General features: G+C 46.6%; 1 protein-coding gene and 1 pseudogene across 2 annotated transcripts in view; one reads left to right on the top strand and one right to left on the bottom strand.

The window, feature by feature from the left end:
• Positions 1-18,153, top strand: part of LOC104732483 (xylogalacturonan beta-1,3-xylosyltransferase) — a 31,226-nt gene extending 13,073 nt beyond the window's left edge. The window contains exons 3-4 of one of the 2 annotated variants that reach the window (XM_010452031.3): positions 16,385-16,760; positions 17,977-18,153. In XM_010452031.3, the coding sequence (XP_010450333.2) occupies positions 16,385-16,760; positions 17,977-18,138 (538 nt within the window). In that variant the 3' untranslated portion in view covers positions 18,139-18,153. Of the gene's footprint in view, positions 1-16,384; positions 16,945-17,976 lie in introns of those variants that run through there. The other variant, XM_087479449.1, reaches the window with a different exon arrangement.
• Positions 18,154-19,727: 1,574 nt separating this feature from the next.
• LOC104733057 (uncharacterized protein At4g02000-like) lies at positions 19,728-20,810 on the bottom strand (annotated as a pseudogene).
• Positions 20,811-27,239: the final 6,429 nt, after the last annotated feature.

The raw sequence follows: 27,239 nt of genomic DNA, 5'->3' as shown, positions 1-27,239 counted from the left end.
ACTTTAAACTTGGGGATTCAGGAAACTTAGGGATGAAGAGATAATGACCAAAAAAAGTCAAAGTAGATAAAAAAGGGGGTTAAACCAAGGTAAGAGATGATGATCAAAATATTCACCGCTTAGGACTGAAAGACTTTTGTTTTTGTTTTTTGTGATAAGTTAAAAAACTTACTGAAGACAACCCTTAGATAGTTACATATATATAGAACAAGAGAAGAGGATACTGATTAAAGCATAGTGCTAGAAAACATGTTGTTGTCCTGTATCATTCTCTGTTCATGAGCAAAAAAACCAGTGAGCCAAATAGGAGCTCCACGAGCCACATATGAAGATAACCTCAGGTCCAGAGTAACACTTTTTGCAATTTGTAAGGCTCCATTGTTGCAGTATGTCGGTTCAAAAAGAAGAAACCATCTTGGTTTGTCTTTACCAAACATAGTAAGCGGAGAGATATAACTTACTAATGCTGGCCATTGACTAGGATTGTGCATAGCTTTGATGATCTCCATAGTGGAAGAACCAAAAATCACATTCTCCACATGCAAACTTGCCATACTTTCCAATGCCCATTTCCAGCTCTTGATTTTGGCTTCAAAAACTGAATCAACAATGAAAAGGATCTTCTGCTATAAAGTATAACATTACAAGTATGGTCTCGTAGCACCCACGAAGCACCTGATATGCAAAAACTTTTAGACCAAGAGAAACCAATGTTGCATTTTACTTCCCCCTGAGCAGGCGGATGCCATCTCTCTTGGAACATTGATATGGTTTGTGTAAGCGAAATATCCTGACTATGCACTGAAGACCATTCCCTAGTGACAGTCAAAGCTTTTTGCACTATATAATATCTGGTGACAGAGCAATCCCTTCAGTGTTGGTACGGGAATTAGCACCCCCGACATACCGATCACGACCCGTTAAAGAACCGGCTATCTAAACCAGGAATTCGACCTAGGATTGGACTTCATCCCTCGAAGCCCAATAACGTTAAGAAGCCCATGGACGAGGTGGCGAATCGGCACTTCAGCTCGCCCTGCGGCTGACCTAGCGAGAAAGGAAAGACTTTCCTTATTAATTCGCCTGTAGTTAGGAAAGTCAATATATTCAATATATTCGATATATTTGAGTATATTGAGTAGATCTTCGAATACCTATAAATAGAGGGCAATCCTCTCATTGTAAGATCATCGAATCATTAATACAAAACCCTAAATTCTTCTTTGTTCTTGAGCAAAACCTAGCTTGTTCCTCAAGAGATTTCATTTCTTCCTCTCTTGCTTACTTTGATCGAAATCCTCGAAGAGATTGTTACTGAATTTGTTTCCCTTCTAAACAAATTCATTGTGAGAAACCTCAGTTTCTACAATTGGCGCTAGAGAGAGGGGACCTAAGTTCTACAAAACACTTCTCTTCTAGATCTCATCAAAAGCAAGAGCCAACACCATGTCTTCAATCATCAACAACGGTGCCAACGCAACTGCCCCACGACAAGACGACCCAACCAACCGAGAGACCAACTCTCAGGACTTCGCCGCGGATCCACCTGTCGCCGCACCCACCACGCGCGTCTACGTGCGGACGGGTATTCGCCGAACTTCGGCCAACCCAGCAGATGAGTCCGCAGCACTTGCCGACGGGGTGGAGGAAGTTGAGATACCCCGCCAGGGGGATCAGGAGGCCGAGGAGGTGCCACCGGTCAATGGAACTGTCGATGGACTGAGATCGCCTGCGCAAGTCGCCCAACCATCCCAGTTCGTCACAATGGACGACCTCCGTCACGTGTTCGGAACGGTATCCAGGGACCTCTTCCAGGCTATCTCCGCAACAAATCAACGGCTGGACGCGATGGGACACAGCGCACCCCCGCCACGTCAACAGAACGAGGCACCGTCACAGGAGGTTCAGAGGAACGATCCTCTAAACCGCCGCCTGTTCAGCGACCCGCCGTCTTCGACTTTCCGATTCCCGAACCAGCACGTACCATCCGTACTAGCATCAGGGACGCAGCCTCAGCTGGGGCAATCCTCTCAGAGAAATCCAGCCACACCTTCCTGCTCCGAGCTGGAGGAAATGGACCTCGGGATCAAAGCTATGGGGTCCCTCCTCCACCGAGCTGTAAGCTCGGCACCTGAGATAACAGAATGTTCGAGGCCACGCAGCGATCTCCATTCACCCAGCGCATCTTGGGAACATATGTCCCGAACATAAAGATAAGGGTTCCAACTTACGATGGAACGAAGGATCCAGTGCAGCACTTGACCTCGTTCATGGCTACTATCGCAAAAGCTAGGTTCACCGAGGAACAGAAGGACGCCGGCCAGTGCCAACTGTTTGTCGACAGTTTGATTGAGAACGCTCTAATATGGTTTTCTCATATCCCTCCCGGCACTATCGACTGTTTCGAACAACTGTCGACAGCCTTCTTGCGAAATTATCGGGTGTTTATAGAACGCAACGCTTCCAGCGCCGAACTATGGGAAATAGTCCAAGAGCCCGACGAACCCCTGCGAAAGTACCTCACCCGATTCAAGGAAAAATATGCCACCATAACGGTCGCTGAGGACGTCGCAATCGCTGCTTTCAAGAAAGGACTCATTCCCGGATCCCGACTGCACGTAGATCTCAATATCAGGGAAGCCACTGACCTGGACGAAGCCCTTCACCGAGGATCTCGCGTCGCTTATGTGGAGGAAGCTCCCTCCTCCTCGCCCGGCCGTGGCCAAAGAAAAAAATCGGGACACCTATCAGGAACCTCGGAAGCATCACGGCCAGAGGGACCCCAAGCGCGGAGTAGTCACCGCGATATCCGAGGACAAAGAACAGAACACCGCTTCTCCCGATGCACAAGAGGAGCTGTACTGTGATTTTCATATGTTCGGTGGCCATTCAACAGCCGAGTGTAAGCACCTGTCCAATTATTTATATGAGAAGTACCTGTCCGGTGAAATCAAAGCTGTCTATCAACCAAAAGCTTCTCGCGGCGGCCGCAGTGGCAGAGGTCAAGGAGGAAGGTTCGGGCGATCCAACCCCGGCCGAGGTCAGAAGGGCGCCAACCAATCCAATAACGCACCAGATACTCCGCAACAGCCACCCCCCCCCACCGAGCAGCAGACGCCGTTACCAGGGACAGTGGAAGTCCCCCAGACACCGTCCAAGCGTCAAAAAGGACAGGAGAGCGATCAAGCAGCACCTCGGGGTCGTATATCTATGATCATCGGCCAGACCGATGAATGCCCAAACTCTGTACGAGCCCTGAAAAAGCGAGCGCGTCAGGTCTTTAACGTCCAGGCGATTTCCGAAGACGAAGCGCTAAGCTCGGACCCCATCGCGTTCACCGCGGAGGACGCCAAGGGGATCCACCACCCTCATAACGACCCCCTAGTGGTGGAAGTCAGAATGGGCGAATTTGACGTAGAACGCGTCTTAGTGGACACCGGTAGCACGGTTAACGTCCTGTTCTCGCAAACACTGGAGAAAATGGGCGTCACGCCAGAACAAATCAAACCAGGGGGGAGAACGCTGACCGGGTACGACGGCGTCGCCAAAACATCGATGGGCGACGTGAAACTACAAGTCCAAGCCGGTGGCGTAGCACGTAAGACCAAGTTCGTGGTCATAGACGCCCCACCAATCTACAACGCCATCTTGGGTTCACCTTGGATCTACTCTATGCAAGCAGTTCCTTCCACCTACCATCTTTGCCTGAAATTCCCAACGGCTGCGGGAATTTATACGTTGTATGGCGACCAGAAGATGGCTAGGACCTGCTCCGTCCTCGAGAAAAAGCAAAGATGGAAGGACGACGCATAGCAATTACAGGGTGAGGATCACACAGTGGATCCTCACAAACCAGAGCGAGATCGGCTGAAGGCCACAGGATGCCGGATTGTACAAGTCAACATCGACGAAGTAGACCCCTCCCGGACTGTCAGAATCGGGGCTGAGCTCGATGAAAAATTCGAGACCGAGCTGGTGGCATTTCTAAAATCGCGATCCTCAACGTTCGCCTGGTCAACTAAAGATATGGTAGGCATCGATCCGTCGGTCACATGCCATAAATTGAATATCGATCCCACCTTCAAACCAGTTCGGCAGAAACGGCAACGTCTCGGTGCCGATCGAGCAAAAGCAGTGCAGGAAGAAATCGAGCGACTTTTGAAGGCCGATCAGATAATGGAGGTACAATACTCCGACTGGCTGGCCAATCCGGTGGTGGTCAAGAAAAAGAACGGCAAATGGCGAGTCTGCGTTGACTTCACCGACCTCAATAAGGCATGTCCCACGGACTGCTTCCCGTTACCTCATATCGACCGACTCGTGGAGGCCACAGCTGAAACAACCCTTCCTTTTTTTTTTTTAATACCTTAATTTACTAGTGGTCCCATACCCACTAACATCCTAACATCAATCAATAACCGCGGATAATCAAATAGAACAAATTCCATTAAACCAAAAGAATTCCAACATTCAAATCCAATAACCAATAACATCAATCAAATAAAGAGATAACCAACAACTAACATCCTACAATGTTCCTTTGACTTAATCTAGCAACCTAACAACAGCTAGACCACAATCAATCAAGTCTCTAGAACATCCTCCTCCTCATAGCCCTGGATTCCACGATCACACTTTTCCTTTACCTGCACACCACAAACAACAATTGAGATGCGTAAGTATTATCATAAATACTTAGTGAGGCCATCCTCCCATCTACTGGGTTATACACACAAGCAGATGAGACCCTCAAGTTCAAGCAAAACAAACAACACACAACAATACATCACACCAGAAAAACAAGTCTCGGATAAGACTAGTGTCGACCGATGCCAAACGGTGTCGATCGATGCTACAACAAGGTGTCGACCGATGCCAAACAGTGTCGACCGATGCCCATCAAATTGGTGTCGACCGATGCTCCTGAGTGTCGATCGATGCCTCCTCTGCAGACACGATCTGCGCGAATCCCAGCGACGAACTCCGACTCCAATCAACCCAAAATCGACTCCAATCAAGTCTATCCATCTCGGAATTCACTAGAAATCACACAAACAACAAACCCAAGCACAAAACAACACAAAACAACAAGGAAAACACTCAAACAAGAGAGATCTCATGCTTAGATCAACCATGGTCAAGCACTCACCTCAAGAACAGGAAGATTCTGAACAGTAGGAACGAAATCCTCACTCCTAGCAAGCTTCTAACTCTTTCCCAGCTCCAAAACTCTCAGGAACAGCAAGTAATCTCCCAAACTTCTCCCAAAAGCTTAAGAACTCTCTCTCCTTTCTTTTCCTCTCAAAAGCGGCGAGTACAAACAAATAATACGACCTAGGGTCGTTTTTTCCCCTTTTACACACGATTTTAGGGATTTTAATTGAACCAAACCGAACCAAATTCGGCAATTAAATCAAACCGGTCGAACCCAGAAATTAGTGGTGTCGATCGATGCCACTAGAGTGTCGATCGACACTCCTTCCAAAATCCCAAATTCTGGTTCGCGGATGTTACAATTCTCCCCCACCAATACGGATTCGTCCCCGAATCCCGCAATACCGTCCATCTGCCAAGGACCTCCGTGCCACCGTCATCACGGCCCGCACGTCCCCAGACCGGACTAAACACCATCAGTCAAGGTTTCCCGTGCCACTGTCGCAACAGCCCGCACACCTCCGACTGACCCTCGAGGTCTCCCTCTAGCCAATATACTCGCATCATAACACTATCTGCTCACAACTCAGTGCTTCCCCCGTCCGTGGTCGCAACCAACGAATCATGCCGGCTCGCTATCAGGCCAACCGCCTTAAGCTACGGCATCCAGGAAGTCACACACACACACTCCCCCCGCTCTCGGGTCGCAACCCTCGAGACATACCGGCTCACTGCCGAGCCTCGGCTCACAGCTACGGTATCCAGGGAGCCTCACATATCCCGCTCTTGGGTCGTCACCCTCAAGCGCGCTCTCGGATCATCATCCGAAGCAACATACCACTCCCACTCTCTGGCCACAAAGTCCATCGAGCTATCGGTATCACGTGAGTTGGGCCCACACGGCCTAGAGCAAAACAAATACTGATGCTAACGAGTATCTCCCGGCTAGATCTACCTCACATTTCCACAAAACATTCCCATTTTAGAAACTTCCTATTTATGGAAACCTTCCTTTTGTGGAAACTTTCTATTTATGGAAACTTTCCAAAAATAGAAACCCGAGCTATTTCTCTTTTTCCCATGACAACAGCAGTCAAACATAAAGAAAAATACTCATCTTATTAATCTCAAAAAGTCATAATCGTTACAATCTCAACGAAATTACATCAGAAAAACCAAAAATACAACAACCGGAGCCAACAACCCGCATCCCGAGCACCACCTAATCTTGATACTTAGTCGCACAACCAACCACCCCTAAGCGACCAAAAATCAAGAGAGATGGGCTGGAATACTCCGTACCCGCTCCAGCCACGGACTACAGCTCGGACCCGGCTAGACAAGCTCAAGCGGTCTGCTTCTCAAACCACTTCTTAAACCTTGCCTTCATCCTCGCCTCGGGCTCCCAAGTCTGCTCCTCTACTCCGTCACAGTCCCACAGGACTCTCATCAAAGGAATCTTCTTCTTCCGAAGTTCCTTGACTCTCCTCTCGAGCACCCTCACTGGTCTCACCTCTAAAGTCATGTTAGGCTGAAGATCCTCAGGAATCTTAGCCAACAACTGATCACCCTCGTGAAGACACTTCCTCAGCATCGACACATGAAATACCTTGTGGAACGCACGCATAACCTCAGGCAACTCCAGCCTATATGCCACTGGTCCCACCCGTTCAACCACTCTGAACGGACCCATGTACCTCGGACTCAACTTAGTCTCTGTCAAAGACCTGTTCGGACCCCGCAACATGGCCATCTTGAGGTACACTCTATCACCAACCTGAAACTCAAGATCCTTTCTCCTCTTATCAGCATAGCTCTTCTGCCGATCCTGAGCCTCCTTCATGTTCAGCCTCAAAACCCGAATCTTCTCCGAGGTCTCCTGAACAAAATCCGCACCAAATATGCTCCTCTCCCCCACCTGAGTCCAACATAAAGGTGTACGACACGGCCTCCCATACAGGGCCTCATAAGGAGCCATCCCAATACTAGCCTGGTAGCTGTTGTTATAAGCAAACTCCACCAAGCTCAAGTGATCTGCCCAATGACCACCCCAATCCAGCACACACATCCTCAATAAATCCTCCAAAATCTGGATCGTCCTCTCTGACTGACCGTCCGTCTGAGGATGATAGGCTGTACTCATATGCACCTTCGTGCCCAACTCTGCCTGAAACGCCCTCCAGAACACCGAAGTGAACTTGGAATCTCTATCAGACACAATACTAACAGGCACACCATGCAATCTGACTATCTCCCTCACATACTTCTTGGCCAAAACCGCTGCTCCATCAGTTTTCTTGATGGCCAGAAAATGTGCAGACTTAGTCAAACGGTCCACAATGACCCAAATAGCATCAAACGTCCTCGACACAGGTAAACCTACCACGAAGTCCATCGTGATCAAATCCCACTTCCACTCTGGAATGGGTAAACTCTGTAACAAACCACCAGGAACCTGATGCTCCGCCTTCACCAGCTGGCAAGTATCACACTTCGCCACCCAGTCTGCTACGTCCTTCTTCATCCCGACCCAGTGATAATACCGTTTGAGATCACGGTACATCTTGGTCGCCCCTGGATGAATAGAGAACTTGCTCGAATGAGCCTCTCTCAGTATCTCCTGCCTCAAATCCTCACCCTTGGGCACACAGATCCGACCATGCACAAGGATAGTACCATTAGCAGAAACCTGATACTCTGCACCCGCAGCCTTAGAGGCATTCACCAGCCCCTCATCACTCTCCTGAGCTAACCTCACTCTGCTCAACAAATCTGCTCTATCAACTGCCTCCAAACCCAAAGGTTCTTGTGAGATAGCACACAAACTCAATGCACTAATCTCACCTACCAACACCTCCATATCCTGCTCCTGAGCCGAAGCCACCCGCTTCCGACTCAAGGCATCTGCAACCAGATTAGCTTTACCAGGATGGTAAGCTATGTCCAAATCATAATCCGCTACTAACTCCATCCAACGCCTCTGCCTCAAATTCAGCTCAGGCTGAGTAAAAATATACTTCAGACTCTTGTGATCTGTAAATACCTGTACCTTCCCACCATACAGATAGGATCTCCAAATCTTAAGAGCAAAGATCACTGCTGCCATCTCCAAATCATGAATAGGGTAATTAGCTTCATGCTTCCGCAACTGCCGCGAAGCATAAGCTATAACCTTCCCCTGCTGCATAAGTACACAACCCAACCCCACTCTAGAAGCATCTGTATACACAACATAAGGCTCGTCCTGCTCAGGCAATGCTAACACCGGCGTGGTAGTCAACATCTGCTTGAGACTTGCAAAACTTGCCTCACACTCTGGTGACCACACAAACGGGACATCCTTCCCTGTAAGCTTAGTCATCGGCTGAGCCATACTCGCAAAACCTCGAACAAACCTCCTGTAGTAACCTGCTAACCCCAGGAAACTCCGAATCTCAGTGGCACTCTGCAGCCTCGGCCACTCCCTGATGGACTGAATCTTCTCTGGATCCACTGAAACTCCCTCAGCTGAAACAATATGACCCAAGAACCCCATCTCACGCTGCCAGAAACTGCACTTACTCAGCTTAGCAAACAACTTCTGCTCCCGCAGCTTCTCCAACACTGCTCTCAGATGTACTGCATGCTCCTCAGGACTCTTAGAATATACCAGGATGTCATCGATGAAAATGATGACTGACACGTCCAGAAACTCCTGGAACACGCTGTTCATCAATCTCATAAACGCAGCTGGCGCGTTTGTCAACCCAAACGGCATCACCACAAACTCATAGTGCCCATATCTCGTCCTGAAGGCTGTCTTCCTCACATCTGACTCATGAATAGGGATCTGATGATAACCTGAAGCCAAGTCGATCTTGGAGAACCAAGTAGCACCCCTCAACTGATCCAACAACTCATCAATCCTCGGGAGAGGGAACTTGTTCTTCACAGTAACTCGGTTCAAACCCCGGTAGTCAATACACAACCGAAAACTCCCATCCTTCTTCTTAACAAACAACACCGGAGCTCCCCACGGTGAACAACTAGGACGGATAAAACCCTTGCCCAACAAATCCTCCAGCTGCTTCTTCAGCTCTGCCATCTCTGCTGGAGCCATCCTGTAAGGAGCCTTGGATAACGGCATCGTCCCCGGTTCCAGCTCAATGGTAAAAGGATCCGACCGAGATGGTGGTAATCCCTGCAATGACTGGAACACATCCTCAAAGTCCTCCACAACCGGAATACCGCTAACCGTAGACTTCCCCACTGACTCTGGCATAGATATAGTAACCAGATAAGCCTCACGGCCCTTCTCGATCATCTTCCCTGCCTGAACGGCTGAGATCACGAGACTCCCCGAAGTCGGTCTAATACCCTGAAAAACCAACTTCCCTCCTGGACGCTCAAACTTCACTCTACCCCGATAGCAATCCAAATGCACCTTATACCGATGCAACCAATCCATACCAAGAATGACGTCATACAACTCCACTGGACTGATAAGCAAATCCGCTGGCCACGACTCTCCTGCGATCTGAATATCAACTCCTCCAGCTCGTCCAATAACCCTCAGAAACTTGCCTCCAGCAACTCTGACAACTCCTGAACGCTCTCCAGAATCCCCTCTGATCCCCGCACTCACGGCACACTCCGGAGTAATGAAGCTATGAGAAGCTCCAGAATCAAACATAACATGGGACTTAAACCCGCCCACCAACAAGGTCCCTACACAAATCTCATGTGTTGAGAACCTAACACTTGACCACAAGCAAAAACAAATATAATCTGAACTATTGAATTGACTAAGTTCGAATCTCAGAAGTTATACATGTGATCGCTCCTGCACTAGTGCCACCGGGCTCCTGGGTCGAGTACACCTGAGTCGTCGGCTCAATCCAACCCACCGGCTGCACACCGTGCTGCACACCCTGCTGCACCCCTGGCTGAGCTCCAGCCTGCAACACTGCTACTGCCCTCTGCTGCAACTTGGGACAACGAGGCTTGATATGCCCCGTCTCTCTGCAGTAGTAACACACTCGAGTATCGGTCCGCGGCTCCGTCACCGCCCGCTGCTCTGTCACTGCCCGCTGCTCACCTCTCTGTGGACAGCTAGTCACCTTGTGGTCCCTACTACCACACCCAAAGCATCTCGCACCCCCGTGCCTCGACCTCTGCATAGAATCAAACTTCCGCTTCTGCCCTTGCGCAGGCTTGCCGCCCTTGCTAGGAACAGAAGACGGCTGAGACTGCTGAGACTGCTGTGGCTGCATTGAAGAACCGACCACAACCACCTGTGACCTCAAATCATCCTCTATCCCAGCTGCAACCTCAACCAACTCCGCTCTCGTAGCATAACTCCTCACTCTACACCGAGTCCTCAAATCATCCCGCAGAGCCAACAAAAACCTCCGCACCTGAGCCGCCTCTGGCTCCCATGCCCTGCCTGCATACCCTACAAGCCGACTGAACTCTGCATCCAGCTCCCGCACTGTACGGTTCCCCTGAGTCAGACCCAAGAACCGTGCCTCCATACGATCAAGTGCCTCCTGAGGAAAATACTTGGAGTTAAACTCCCCCACAAAATCTCCCCAAGACATACCCCTTTGCACCCTCCGTGCTGTCACCGACCTCCACCACACACGAGCATCTCCTGACAAGTAAAACACTGCCAGATCCACCCTGTACCGGTCGGGACACCTAAGCGAAAGGAAAATATCCTCCATCCGCTCTCTCCACTCATCCGCTACACTCGGATCGGTACTTCCTGAGAAATACCCTGCTCCCACATGCCGCAGCTGCTCCATCATCCGAACATACTGAGCATCCACTACCTCGGCCCCCGGCTGCACACCTGCCTGCAAACCCGCTGCAGGCTGCACCACTGGAAACTGTCCACCACCCACGGGCGGCACTACCGGATCCTGCCCACCAACCACTGGCGGCACAACTGCTGGAAGTCGCTGCAAAGCCTGAGCTACCTGAGCTAGCAATTCCATCAAGACATCCTCCCTGCCTGGAGCACCTCCCGCTGCAACCCCCACACCCGGGGCAACACCGTGACCGACATCGGGCCCATCCGCCCTGCCGTCACCCAAACCAGCCTGGTCTCCAGACACACTAGGATGAACCTGTGACTCCGCCACCTCCTCACTGGCCATGCTCTAGGTCACACTCACACTGGCCTCAGGAACCTGACCTCGTCCCCGACCACGACCACGACCACGCCCACGACCACGACCGCGACCAACAGCATCCTCACCCCTAACCATCTGTATCATCCAAGAACAGAAGGCTAAGCAAACAATAATTCTAATACACAAGAAACACAACTCACCGTGGAATCACAATCAGGCTCGAAGAGGATGTTCTAGGACTTCATGCCACACACAATTGCCAATCACACAATCAATTATAGCATGTAATCCTAAACATCAACAGAAAAAGCACAATGAACCCTAGACGTAGAACCGTAAGGGCTCTGATACCAAATTGAAACAACCCTTCCTTTTTTTTTTTATTACCTTAATTTACTAGTGGTCCCATACCCACTAACATCCTAACATCAATCAATAACCGCGGATAATCAAATAGAACAAATTCCATTAAACCAAAAGAATTCCAACATTCAAATCCAATAACCAATAACATCAATCAAATAAAGAGATAACCAACAACTAACATCCTACAATGTTCCTTTGACTTAATCTAGCAACCTAACAACAGCTAGACCACAATCAATCAAGTCTCTAGAACATCCTCCTCCTCATAGCCCTGGATTCCACGATCACACTTTTCCTTTACCTGCACACCACAAACAACAATTGAGATGCGTAAGTATTATCATAAATACTTAGTGAGGCCATCCTCCCATCTACTGGGTTATACACACAAGCAGATGAGACCCTCAAGTTCAAGCAAAACAAACAACACACAACAATACATCACACCAGAAAAACAAGTCTCGGATAAGACTAGTGTCGACCGATGCCAAACGGTGTCGATCGATGCTACAACAAGGTGTCGACCGATGCCAAACAGTGTCGACCGATGCCCATCAAATTGGTGTCGACCGATGCTCCTGAGTGTCGATCGATGCTTCCTCTGCAGACACGATCTGCGCGAATCCCAGCGACGAACTCCGACTCCAATCAACCCAAAATCGACTCCAATCAAGTCTATCCATCTCGGAATTCACTAGAAATCACACAAACAACAAACCCAAGCACAAAACAACACAAAACAACAAGGAAAACACTCAAACAAGAGAGATCTCATGCTTAGATCAACCATGGTCAAGCACTCACCTCAAGAACAGGAAGATTCTGAACAGTAGGAACGAAATCCTCACTCCTAGCAAGCTTCTAACTCTTTCCCAGCTCCAAAACTCTCAGGAACAGCAAGTAATCTCCCAAACTTCTCCCAAAAGCTTAAGAACTCTCTCTCCTTTCTTTTCCTCTCAAAAGCGGCGAGTACAAACAAATAATACGACCTAGGGTCGTTTTTTCCCCTTTTACACACGATTTTAGGGATTTTAATTGAACCAAACCAAACCAAATTCGGCAATTAAATCAAACCGGTCGAACCCAGAAATTAGTGGTGTCGATCGATGCCACTAGAGTGTCGATCGACACTCCTTCCAAAATCCCAAATTCTGGTTCGCGGATGTTACAACAGCAGACAACCAACTCCTCTCGTTCATGGACGCGTTCTCCGGATATAGCCAGATCGCAATGAACCCAGCCGATCGCGAGAAAACCGCGTTCATCACGGATAGAGGAACCTACTGCTACAAGGTGATGCCATTCGGTCTGAAAAATGCAGGGGCGACCTACCAACGCCTGGTCAACACGATGTTCGCCGACCTGTTAGGGAAAACGATGGAAGTCTACATTGACGACATGCTGGTCAAATCCCTTATAGCAGACCAACACGTTCAGCACCTCGCCGAATGCTTCGACATCCTAGAACGATTCCAGATGAATTTAAATCCCACCAAGTGCACTTTCGGGGTTACCTCGGGGGAATTCTTGGGATATATCGTCACAGAACGCGGAATCGAGGCGAACCCGAAACAGATCGAAGCGGTGCTGGGACTCCCATCACCAACCAACAAACGAGAGGTACAGCGCTTAACAGGTCGAGTTGCCACGCTAAACCGTTTCATTGCCCGATCGACGGACAAGTGTCTCCCATTTTATCAACTCCTTCGGGGCAATAAAGACTTTCATTGGGACGACGCCTGTGAGGCTGCCTTTGGACAGCTCAAGCAGTACCTGACCAATCAGCCAGTGCTCGTAAAGCCTGAGGAGGGAGAAACACTATACCTCTACATCTCCGTCTCCAGCTCGGCGGTAAGCGGAGTGCTAGTCCGAGATGACCGCGGTGATCAGCGACCAATATTTTACACAAGCAAGGCTCTCAACGACGCGGAGACACGCTATCCAACCTTGGAGAAACTCGCTCTCGCCTTGATCGTCGCCGCTTGGAAGCTACGACCTTACTTCCAATCGCACTCCATTGTCGTGTTAACCGACCAGCCGCTCCGAACGATCCTTCACAGCCCCCTTCAGTCCGGGCGAATCACGAAGTGGGCAATCGAGCTAAGCGAGTACGATATCGAATATCGTTCTCGCCCGAGCTTGAAGTCACAAGTCCTAGCGGACTTTATCACAAGTCCTAGCGGACGGCTCCTCTTCCAACCAAAGATCTGGCATCGGGATTATACTCCGATCTCCAACGGGCGAAGTCCTTGAGCAAGCTATAAAACTCGGCTTCAAGGCATCAAACAACGAGTTTGAGTACGAAGCCGTCCTCGCTGGACTGCGACTAGCTCAAGGTTTGGGAGTAACTAGCATCCGAGTGTTCTCCGACTCCCAGCTAGTGGTTAGCCAGTTTAGTGGGGAGTACGGTGCTAAAAACGGGCGCATGGAGGCATATCGCCAGTTACTCCGGACTCTCTCCACACAGTTCGCCTCGTTCGAGTTAATCAAAGTCCCGAGGAGCGAAAACGCGTCAGCAGACGCTCTCGCCGCCCTGGCAAATTGTTCCGACCCAAGTCTATGACGGACGATCCCGATCGAATGTATCGAGGCTCCTAGCATCGACCACTCCGAAATGGCATACGCCATCAATAACGCCGCGGACCCAATGGAAGTTGATCCACCCATCCAGGAGCCCGTGGAAGTGATACAACCACCAGACGATTGGCTGCTTGAAATAAAGAAATACATCGAGGATGGCAAGGTCCCAGAGGATCGCTGGCAAGCTCGCCGTCTGAAGGCTCGGTGCGTACACTACGCCATGATGGGGGGCAGCCTCTTCCGACGCAGTTCGTCCGGAGTCCTTCTCACCTGCGTCGATCGGGAGGAAGCAGAACGAATAATGATGGAGGTCCACGAAGGTGATGGCGGAAACCACTCCTGAGGGCGCGCACTCGCACTGAAAATCAAGAAGGATGGTCACTACTGGCCAACCATGGTCGCCGATTGTGAGGTGTTTTCGGCGAAATGCGAGCCTTGCCAACGCCACGGACAGATGAAACATGTACCTCCCGAGCTGCTAAACACCGTTACTGTGCCGTACCCCTTTATGCGTTGGGCGATGGATCTCGTCGGCCCATTACCCCCATCGAGGTCAAAGAAGTTCCTCTTGGTCCTGACCGATTATTTCACCAAATGGGTGGAAGCAGAGTAATTAAACAAGATACAATCGCTGTACGTCACCAACTTCATCTGGAAAAACATTATCTGTCGCCATGGGCTCCCTTACGAAATCGTCACCGACAACGGGACACAGTTCACCTCAATGATCACCAGACGCTTCTTAGGCAAATGGGGAATACGCTTGAGCACTTCGACCCCTTGATATCCTCAGGGAAACGGCCAAGCCGAGGCGACCAACAAAACCATCATAGACGGGCTGAAAAAGCGTCTCGGACTCAAGAAAGGAGCATGGGCAGATCAACTCAACGGCGTGCTTTGGTCCTACCGGACTACCCCTCGCAGAGCCACGGGGCTATCCCCATTTGCATTAGCATACGGCATCGAAGCTCTAGCTCCAGCCGAGGCTGGAGTGCCTACATTGCGCCGCGCTATGCTAGTCAACGATTCCGAGCTCAACGACAGCATGATGCTAGATAACATTGACTTCGCCGAGGAACTGCGCGATCAAGCTCTCGTCCGTATCCAGAATTACCAAAATGCCGCATCCAAATACTATAACAAAGCCGTTCGCCAGCGCAGGTTTAACGAGGGCGACATGGTATTACGTGAGGTGTACAAGAATACAAAGGAGGTCAACGCTGGCAAGCTCGGCGCTCGCTGGGAAGGGCCGTATCTCATCTCCAAAGTAATTCGCCCAGGAGTGTACGAGCTCCTGACCATGGAGGGCAAGCAAATCAAAAACTCTTGGAATGCGGCTCACCTCAAACGTTACTATTATTAGACCATTTGCTTAAAAATTCGGTTGTGAGAGTATGCACACTACGAACTACAACTGGCTTGATCCCGGATCTCGGGTACGTAGGCAGCCCTCGGTTTCATTCACGAGATTTCGAGGGCACAGCTAGAAAAAATAATAAGATTCCTTTTTTCCTAAAAGAACTTGTTATTCCATTTTATTTCTGCCATCTCGCCACATACAAAGAGTGTTAGACATCGGCATATCGCCTAAGAAAGATGAAACATAAAAACAAAAAGAAGGAACTACAAGCAATAAAAAGGTGACGATCTAATGTTGCGGTAGGTCTCTAGTCTCGGGAAGGCTGTTCCTGTTTTTCCATAACTGCCATAGGATCCAAACAAAAGCTGACTTTAGTTCATCAAGTGGATTTCCCAATTTCTTCGAGCTAAGAAGATGGATACGGAAGTGATTCAAATGACCGTTTTAACATATAAACTTTTTAGTAAAAAAGCTTCCGTGAAAAGGTTTTAATCATTAAGTATGTGTTATTAAAAAACTAATTAAAAACAAAACCATTTAGACTTTTTTTTTGTCTTCTTTAAATAAAATTTCGTATTAAATTAAGATTTTGATATAAAATTGAAATAAAGAGATGTTGGTTCATTCGATAAAAGACTATGCGATTCTTTTTAATCAAGTAGCATACAGAATATGAGATATTTAGTGACTAACAACGTGGCATACGTAGTTCACCTCAGTGATCTTTCTTGATGCTTTTTAAATTACATTTGTAATACTTTGTATAAAATAAACATTGATGTCACACTTTTGTATGCACAAAAATCAGGAGTCACACGGAAATGATGAATCGGTTTAAGGTGTGGACATACACAGAGGGAGAGGTCCCACTGTTCCATGACGGCCCTGTGAATGACATTTACGGCATAGAAGGTCAATTCATGGACGAAATGTGCGTGGACGGCCCGAAGAGTAGAAGCCCTTTTCGGGCGGATCGCCCGGAGAATGCTCACGTTTTCTTCGTACCGTTTAGTGTCGCCAAGGTCATCCACTACGTCTACAAGCCCATCCGCTCTGTTGAAGGATTTTCGCGGACGCGCCTACACCGTCTTATAGAGGATTACGTTGACGTAGTTGCTACTAAGTATCCCTATTGGAACAGAAGCCAGGGAGGCGACCATTTCATGGTATCATGCCATGACTGGGTATGTATATTTTATACTCCCGCATTTCTTTTTCACCGTTGAGACATCTTAAATTAAGATCTTAGATAGTTTTTGTAATTAGTAAAACCAACTTGGCTAAGATTTAAGCCGTAATACATCCCACGACAATTTTATTTTATCTTTTCCTTATAGAATGATATATATAATTTATTAGGTTTTAATATTCACAGTCTATTAATTAAAAGTAGGGAGATTCTCAAAAATAGCACTAAAATAAGTATTTTTTCCAAACTTAGCACAACATCTCTAAAATTCCAAAAATAGCACAATTAATCTTTCAAAATTAAATCCTGAATTCAAAATACTAAACCCTACCCATCAAAACTATACCCTAAATGTGAAATTGAGAACCCAAACCTAAAAAAAACAAATTTTAAAAATTAATTTTAAATATTCTAATGTGTTAAATTATGCTATTTTTGGAAATTTATGGAATGTGTGATATAATTGTCCATAAAACTAGTTTTAGTGCTGTTTTAGAGTATTTCTCTTAAAGTAACATATATATATATATATTTTTTAAGTTCGGTTGTTGTATACATTGTTGGCTTAAATTCAAATAAGCAAATACCTACCTCCTTTGAGATTTTTAGTGCTGAATCATGAGTTTATTTTCAAATTTTTTTTTTCGGCAAAAACAAATTTCAATAGAATGAAAGAGTCATTAAAAAGACATACAATAATAATTATAACACAATTATTACATACACAGATGTATATGCCATACAGTAAGAAAAATAAAGCATAATGTATATATTTTTTAGTCCATATACATCATAATCAAATGTATATATTCAATTTATTATACATATCTCTACATATTATAGATAAAAATTACTTAAGTTATTCTACATTCAATAAAATATATAAAATGGTAAACTATGATTAAACTATAATAAATGTGAAATATAATTAACATGGTTAATTTATGTATCATAATACAAAAAAATATTATATACCCGATAATCTTGTTAGATAATAGATACATAACGAAACAAGAAACGAATTAGAGAAATGATTTACGTATTGAAATTTGCCTGAAACTCTCCAACTTTGATATCATATATTAGTTTTGGTTTTCACGTAGTTGCTTGAATATTGTAATTTGGTTACTATTTAATCAAGAATCTATGATCTATTTTATAATTTTGCATAGAAATATGATTACTTTTTTTTTTGGTTGTTGTATATATAGGCACCAGACGTGATCGACGGGAATCCGAAATTATTTGAAAAATTCATAAGGGGACTTTGCAATGCTAGATCTGATGTTTTTTACCAACTCAAATTTGATCTAAAACTAGATCTAAAACTTTGTTCTGATCTAAAAACTAGATCTGAAACTACGTCAATTTGATATTTTTTACCAACCCAAATTTAAGAGAATCCCAACAAAATGAGAATGATTCTTCAAAGTTTTTTTGTTTCTTTCTCTTGATAATCAAAGACAAATTTAATTAGAAATGGCATAAAACGTAATAAAACACACAACTCAGGTATAGAAGTAATTTGTATACTTTTATGTGTTATTCTAGTAAAACAGAAATCTCAACGTGTTAGTCTAGTAATAAACCTACTTTTATGTAATATTCTAGGTAATTTCCCTAAAATAAATATGTAAGAAATAATCAAATATCTAGATAAAGAATAAAGATGATTTCTTTAGTTTGATTATCTTATTGTGCAATGATCAAAATTAATAATTTTTAAATCTGCATGATATTTTTTTTTGTATAGCCATCAAATTTTTATTATACATATGTAATGTAATTTTTTTAATTATCATATGTAATTTAAAATTAAAAATAATAAGAAAACAAAGAAGAAATGAACCAATACATAAAACAAAGAAATAAAATTGAAAATACAATATAAGATATATCCAACAAAATATATAATTAAACACTTACAATGAGTTGTAAAAAAAAACGCTTACAACGAGTTTTCAATCCATGCAAAAACATTAAAAAAAAAAGTATTCAGAATTTGAGATATGGTGGAGGAAGATGTGGGAATGGTTATTTATAGGATTTGTAGTGATAGAAGTTATTTCTAAAATAATTTAATTAGAGGAGTTACAATTTTAATTGATAGTGTGTTTAATTGAAAATGAATGGAGGATTACAAAAGTCAATTCACAATTTATTTAATTTCAGTTACAAATTAGTAGTAATTAGTGAAATTAAAGTATGAATTTTCAGTTACAAATTAGTAGTAATTAGTGAAATTAAAGTATGAATTTATATATATGATTAAATGTGTTGAATTTTAAGTTTAATTAAAAATAAATATTATATTTTAAAACATTAAATATTAAATTGACCAATAAGGAGAGATTAGAACTCTACTTTTATATATATGATTTTTTTTTTCAGTTCGTAGAGTTTTAATGCAGTTGAATTTTGAGATTAAGGTTTTTGCAAAACTAAAAAGAAGTTTTTATTATATTCAACTACATTCATACGGAAATGATTTTTTTTTCCAAAGTATGATTTTATATATTAAACATCATCAGCACCAACATTGGTGAGAACCAAAGAGAGTCAACATTTTTACAGCATACATAAAAACAGAGCAACTTTAAATTACAGAGCAGTAACTATTGGACAATGGGGGAATCAGCTAAACTTCATATCATGCACAAGAAGACTAAAATTACAATGAAGATCATTGTATCTGGTCTTAAAGCATTTAACATAAGCTTTAGATATGAAAGTATTTTACTTATCACCCCATCATCATCAAAAAGATTGCAGTCAAAGGTCTTCATGAATCTCTTCTATGACCTTTCTTCATCAACTATTCAACAGACCAGAACACCAGAAGGTGTATCAAAAGCTTCCACTTTCTTGATCTGAAAAGTGAAAATTATTACCTAAAACAAAAAGAGAATCTCAGAGGCAAAAAAGCTGATCATTCTCTGAGATTAGTATCCTTATTCGGTTTTCATGGGGATTCATGCTCAGTCGGATAGAACCTTAAGCCAGGATCCTTTCTGCACTGGCGAGTATTTCTTTCTGACTCTAACTGAACTTCCTTTCCTTTCCTACGTTTAGAGCACTCTCCACTTTCAAGTTTAGCTTTAGCTTTCCCTTTATTAGCTTCTCTCGCCTTAGGGGAGACTCTTAAAAAGTCTGAACATGAAGAAAGACGAGTTCCAAGCGGATAAGAAGCCATAAATTCTTCCAGATTAGGCCCAGGAGCAGCAGGTCTTGGTGGTTGTGAGATGGGAGAGTAAGAGGAAATCTCAGAACTTAGAGATGTATGGTTCTCGTGCAGAAAACTATAGATGTTGGAGCCTTCGCCTTCTTCAAAGACAGGACCTACTGGAACATTAAGGATGTCCTCTTGATGGATCGGTGGAACCAGATACGGGCAGTGGGAGGAGTCATGATTAATGCGAGAGCAGTTAGTACAAAACTTCTTGAGTTTTTCATACTCAAAACCTATCATGGCCCCTTCTCCTAATTCAAAACGGACTTTTCTAAAGAAACGCAGGCGGTCTGTGATTCCAAACTCTATCTTTACTCTTATAAAAGAGATCTGCGAAGTAGTCTCCTCATTGAAATCCAACTCAACAACCTTACCAAGAGTTTTGGCAATAAACTTGACCGATTCTTCTGAAACATAGGGCAGAGGTATACCTCGGATTTGGACCCAGAGATCAATACTGGTATGGAAATCAAGTTCAGGGAAGTCTTCCCACCTTTGTAGAGCAACAAACCAGTTGTCAACCACCCAAGGTCCCCTTCGTAGGACTGCAAACAGATCCACCTCTGAACTAAAAAGAAACTGGACATAACTGTCATCTAGAATACGTCCATGAACCCGCGAAGCTATACCCTAGTGATGAGGTAAAAGGAAGATCACTCGTCTAAGATCTTGCTCTCTAGGGTTAAGAGGTCTCCCAATCAAGCTAACTCGATTCCTAGCTAACACTCCAGCGTAAGTGGTATGAGGAATAACCAGTTATGGGTCATGTCTGCGCAGATCCATATATTGCAGATCATTCCACAACTCGTCAGACATAAGAAAAAAGAGGAGAGGAAAGGAAAGTAAATGTAATAGTAGTATATGGAACCCAAGAAGGAAATATATATAGGAAGTAGAATATCGTATAAGAATATTCAACTTTAAACTTGGGGATTCAGGAAACTTAGGGATGAAGAGATAATGACCAAAAAAAGTCAAAGTAGATAAAAAAGGGGGTTAAACCAAGGTAAGAGATGATGATCAAAATATTCACCGCTTAGGACTGAAAGACTTTTGTTTTTGTTTTTTGTGATAAGTTAAAAAACTTACTGAAGACAACCCTTAGATAGTTACATATATATAGAACAAGAGAAGAGGATACTGATTAAAGCATAGTGCTAGAAAACATGTTGTTGTCCTGTATCATTCTCTGTTCATGAGCAAAAAAACCAGTGAGCCAAATAGGAGCTCCACGAGCCACATATGAAGATAACCTCAGGTCCAGAGTAACACTTTTTGCAATTTGTAAGGTTCCATTGTTGCAGTCTGTCGGTTCAAAAAGAAGAAACCATCTTGGTTTGTCTTTACCAAACATAATAAGCGGAGAGATATAACTTACTAATGCTGGCCATTGACTAGGATTGTGCATAGCTTTGATGATCTCCATAGTGGAAGAACCAAAAATCACATTCTCCACATGCAAACTTGCCATACTTTCCAATGCCCATTTCCAGCTCTTGATTTTGGCTTCAAAAACTGAATCAACAATGAAAAGGATCTTCTGCTATAAAGTATAACATTACAAGTATGGTCTCGTAGCACCCACGAAGCACCTGATATGCAAAAACTTTTAGACCAAGAGAAACCAATGTTGCATTTTACTTCCCCCTGAGCAGGCGGATGCCATCTCTCTTGGACCATTGATATGGTTTGTGTAAGCGAAATATCCTGACTATGCACTGAAGACCATTCCCTAGTGACAGTCAAAGCTTTTTGCACTATATAATATCTGGTGACAGAGCAATCCCTTCAGTGTTGGTACGGGAATTAGCACCCCCGACATACCGATCACGACCCGTTAAAGAACCGGCTATCTAAACCAGGAATTCGACCTAGGATTGGACTTCATCCCTCGAAGCCCAATAACGTTAAGAAGCCCATGGACGAGGTGGCGAATCGGCACTTCAGCTCGCCCTGCGGCTGACCTAGCGAGAAAGGAAAGACTTTCCTTATTAATTCACCTGTAGTTAGGAAAGTCAATATATTCAATATATTCGATATATTTGAGTATATTGAGTAGATCTTCGAATACCTATAAATAGAGGGCAATCCTCTCATTGTAAGATCATCGAATCATTAATACAAAACCCTAAATTCTTCTTTGTTCTTGAGCAAAACCTAGCTTGTTCCTCAAGAGATTTCATTTCTTCCTCTCTTGCTTACTTTGATCGAAATCCTCGAAGAGATTGTTACTGAATTTGTTTCCCTTCTAAACAAATTCATTGTGAGAAACCTCAGTTTCTACAATTGGCGCTAGAGAGAGGGGACCTAAGTTCTACAAAACACTTCTCTTCTAGATCTCATCAAAAGCAAGAGCCAACACCATGTCTTCAATCATCAACAACGGTGCCAACGCAACTGCCCCACGACAAGATGACCCAACCAACCGAGAGACCAACTCTCAGGACGTCGCCGCGGATCCACCTGTCGCCGCACCCACCACGCGCGTCTACGTGCGGACGGGTATTCGCCGAACTTTGGCCAACCCAGCAGATGAGTCCGCAGCACTTGCCGACGGGGTGGAGGAAGTTGAGATACACCGTCAGGGGGATCAGGAGGCCGAGGAGGTGCCACCGGTCAATGGAACTGTCGATGGACTGAGATCGCCTGCGCAAGTCGCCCAACCATCCCAGTTCGTCACAATGGACGACCTCCGTCACGTGTTCGGAAAGGTATCCAGAGACCTCTTCCAGGCTATCTCCGCAACAAATCAACGGCTGGACGCGATGGGACACAGCGCACCCCCGCCACATCAACAGAACGAGGCACCGTCACAGGAGGTTCGGAGGAACGATCCTCTAAACCGCCGCCTGTTCAGCGACCCGCCGTCTTCGACTTTCCGATTCCCGAACCAGCACGTACCATCCGTACTAGCATCAGGGACGCAGCCTCAGCTGGGGCAATCCTCTCAGAGAAATCCAGCCACACCTTCCTGCTCCGAGCTGGAGGAAATGGACCTCAGGATCAAAGCTATGGGGTCCCTCCTCCACCGAGCTGTAAGCTCGGCACCTGAGATCGACAGAATGTTCGAGGCCACGCAGCGATCTCCATTCACCCAGCGCATCTTGGGAACATATGTCCCGAACATAAAGATAAGGGTTCCAACTTACGATGGAACGAAGGATCCAGTGCAGCACTTGACCTCGTTCATGGCTACTATCGCAAAAGCTAGGTTCACCGAGGAACAGAAGGACGCCGGCCAGTGCCAACTGTTCGTCGACAGTTTGATTGAGAACGCTCTAATATGGTTTTCTCATATCCCTCCCGGCACTATCGACTGTTTCGAACAACTGTCGACAGCCTTCCTGCGAAATTATCGGGTGTTTATAGAACGCAACGCTTCCAGCGCCGAACTATGGGAAATAGTCCAAGAGCCCGACGAACTCCTGCGAAAGTACCTCACCCGATTCAAGGAAAAATACGCCACCATAACGGTCGCTGAGGACGTCGCAATCGCTGCTTTCAAGAAAGGACTCATTCCCGGATCCCGACTGCACGTAGATCTCAATATCAGGGAAGCCACTGACCTGGACGAAGCCCTTCACCGAGGATCTCGCGTCGCTTATGTGGAGGAAGCTCCCTCCTCCTCGCCCGGCCGTGGCCAAAGAAAAAAATCGGGACACCTATCAGGAACCTCGGAAGCATCACGACCAGAGGGACCCCAAGCGCGGAGTAGTCAACGCGATATCCGAGGACAAAGGACAGAACACCGCTTCTCCCGATGCACAAGAGGAGCTGTACTGCAATTTTCATATGTTCGGCGGCCATTCAACAGCCGAGTGTAAGCACCTGTCCAATTATTTATATGAGAAGTACCTGTCCGGTGAAATCAAAGCTGTCTATCAACCAAAAGCTTCTCGCGGCGGCCGTAGTGGCAGAGGTCGAGGAGGAAGGTTCGGGCGATCCAACCCTGGCCGAGGTCAGAAGGGCGCCAACCAATCCAATAACGCACCAGATACTCCGCAACAGCCACCCCCCACCGAGCAGCAGACGCCGTTACCAGGGACAGTGGAAGTCCCCCAGACACCGTCCAAGCGTCAAAAAGGACAGCAGAGCGATCAAGCAGCACCTCGGGGTCATATATCTATGATCATCGGCCAGACCGATGAATGCCCGGACTCTGTACGAGCCCTGAAAAAGCGAGCGCGTAAGGTCTTTAACGTCCAGGCGATTTCCAAAGACGAAGCGCCATCGCGTTCACCGCGGAGGACGCCAAGGGGATCCACCACCCTCATAACGACCCCCTAGTGGTGGAAGTCAGAATGGGCGAATTTGACGTAGAACGCGTCTTAGTGGACACCGGTAGCACGGTTAACGTCCTGTTCTCGCAAACACTGGAGAAAATGGGCGTCACGCCAGAACAAATCAAACCAGGGGGGAGAACGCTGACCGGGTACGACGGCGTCGCCAAAACATCGATGGGCGACGTGAAACTACAAGTCCAAGCCGGTGGCGTAGCACGTAAGACCAAGTTCGTGGTCATAGACGCCCCACCAATCTACAACGCCATCTTGGGTTCACCTTGGATCTACTCTATGCAAGCAGTTCCTTCCACCTACCATCTTTGTCAGAAATTCTCAACGGCTGCGGGAATTTATACGTTGTATGGCGACCAGAAGATGGCTAGGACCTGCTCCGTCCTCGAGAAAAAGCAAAGACGGAAGGACGACGCATAGCAATTACAGGGTGAGGATCACACAGTGGATCCTCACAAACCAGAGCGAGATCGGCTGAAGGCTACAGGATGCCGGATTGTACAAGTCAACATCGACGAAGTAGACTCCTCCCGGACTGTCAGAATCGGGGCTGAGCTCGATGAAAAATTCGAGACCGAGCTGGTGGCATTTCTAAAGAACGGCAAATGGCGAGTCTGCGTTGACTTCACCGACCTCAATAAGGCATGTCCCACGGACTGCTTCCCGTTACCTCATATCGACCGACTCGTGGAGGCCACAGCAGACAACCAACTCCTCTCGTTCATGGACACGTTCTCCGGATATAGCCAGATCGCAATGAACCTAGCCGATCGCGAGAAAACCGCGTTCATCACGGATAGAGGAACCTACTGCTACAAGGTGATGCCATTCGGTCTGAAAAACGCAGGGGCGACCTACCAACGCCTGGTCAACACGATGTTCACCGACCTGTTAGGGAAAACGATGGAAGTCTACATTGACGACATGCTGGTCAAATCCCTTATAGCAGACCAACACGTTCAGCACCTCGCCGAATGCTTCGACATCCTAGACCGATTCCAGATGAAGTTAAATCCCACCAAGTGCACTTTCGGGGTTACCTCGGGGGAATTCTTGGGATATATCGTCACAGAACGCGGAATCGAGGCGAACCCGAAACAGATCGAAGCGGTGCTGGGACTCCCATCACCAACCAACAAACGAGAGGTACAGCGCTTAACAGGTCGAGTTGCCGCGCTAAACCGTTTCATTGCCCGATCGACGGACAAGTGTCTCCCATTTTATCAACTCCTTCGGGGCAATAAAGACTTTCATTGGGACGACGCCTGTGAGGCTGCCTTCGGACAGCTCAAGCAGTACCTGACCAATCAGCCGGTGCTCGTAAAGCCTGAGGAGGGAGAAACACTATACCTCTACATCTCCGTCTCCAGCTCGGCGGTAAGCGGAGTGCTAGTCCGAGATGACCGCGGTGATCAGCGACCAATATTTTACACAAGCAAGGCTCTCAACGACGCGGAGACACGCTATCCAACCTTGGAGAAACTCGCTCTCGCCTTGATCGTCGCCGCTCGGAAGCTACGACCTTACTTCCAATCGCACTCCATTGTCGTGTTAACCGACCAGCCGCTCCGAACGATCCTTCACAGCCCCCTTCAGTCCGGGCAAATAGTGAAGTGGGCAATCGAGGTAAGCGAGTACGATATCGAATATCGTTATCGCCTGAGCTTGAAGTCACAAGTCCTAGCGGACTTTATGACCGAGCTATCCCCTGACCTTGAAGAGACCGTACCAAAGGAAGAACCCTGGACTTTGTTTACCGACAGCTCCTCTTCCAACCAAGGATCTGGCATCGGGATTATACTCCGATCTCCAACGGGCGAAGTCCTTGAGCAAGCTATAAAACTCGGCTTCAAGGCATCAAACAACGAGTCTGAGTACGAAGCCGTCCTCGCTGGACTGCGACTAGCTCAAGGTTTGGGAGTAACTAGCATCCGAGTGTTCTCCGACTCCCAGCTAGTGGTTAGCCAGTTTAGTGGGGAGTACGGTGCTAAAAACGGGCGCATGGAGGCATATCGCCAGTTACTCCGGACTCTCTCCACACAGTTCGCCTCGTTCGGGTTAATCAAAGTCCCGAGGAGCGAAAACGCGTCAGCAGACGCTCTCGCCACCCTGGCAAATTGTTCCGACCCAAGTCTATGACGGACGATCCCGATCGAATGTATCGAGGCTCCTAGCATCGACCACTCCGAAATGGCATACGCCATCAGTAACGCCTCGGACCCAATGGAAGTTGATCCACCCATCCAGGAGCCCGTGGAAGTGATACAACCACCAGACGATTGGCTGCTTGAAATAAAGAAATACATCGAGGATGGCAAGGTCCCAGAGGATCGCTGGCAAGCTCGCCGTCTGAAGGCTCGGTGCGTACACTACGCCATGATGGGGGGCAGCCTCTTCCGACGCAGTTCGTCCGGAGTCCTTCTCACCTGCGTCGATCGGGAGGAAGCAGAACGAATAATGATGGAGGTCCACGAAGGTGATGGCGGAAACCACTCCGGAGGGCACGCACTCGCACTGAAAATCAAGAAGGATGGTCACTACTGGCCAACCATGGTCGCCGATTGTGAGGAGTTTTCAGCGAAATGCGAGCCTTGCCAACGCCACGGACAGATGAAACATGTACCTCCCGAGCTGCTAAACACCGTTACTGCGCCGTACCCCTTTATGCGTTGGGCGATGGATCTCGTCGGCCCATTACCCCCATCGAGGTCAAAGAAGTTCCTCTTGGTCCTGACCGAGTATTTCACCAAATGGGTGGAAGCAGAGTAATTCAACAAGATACAATCGCTGTACGTCACCAACTTCATCTGGAAAAACATTATCTGTCGCCATGGGCTCCCTTACGAAATCGTCACCGACAACGGGACACAGTTCACCTCAATGATCACCAGACGCTTCTTAGGCAAATGGGGAATACGCTTGAGCACTTCGACCCCTTGATATCCTCAGG

This window comes from Camelina sativa, chromosome 12, assembly GCF_030686135.1.
Source record: "Camelina sativa cultivar CO46 ecotype springtype chromosome 12, ASM3068613v1".
Taxonomy (NCBI): domain Eukaryota; kingdom Viridiplantae; phylum Streptophyta; class Magnoliopsida; order Brassicales; family Brassicaceae; genus Camelina; species Camelina sativa.
This window is presented reverse-complemented; position numbering and strand designations above follow the sequence as displayed.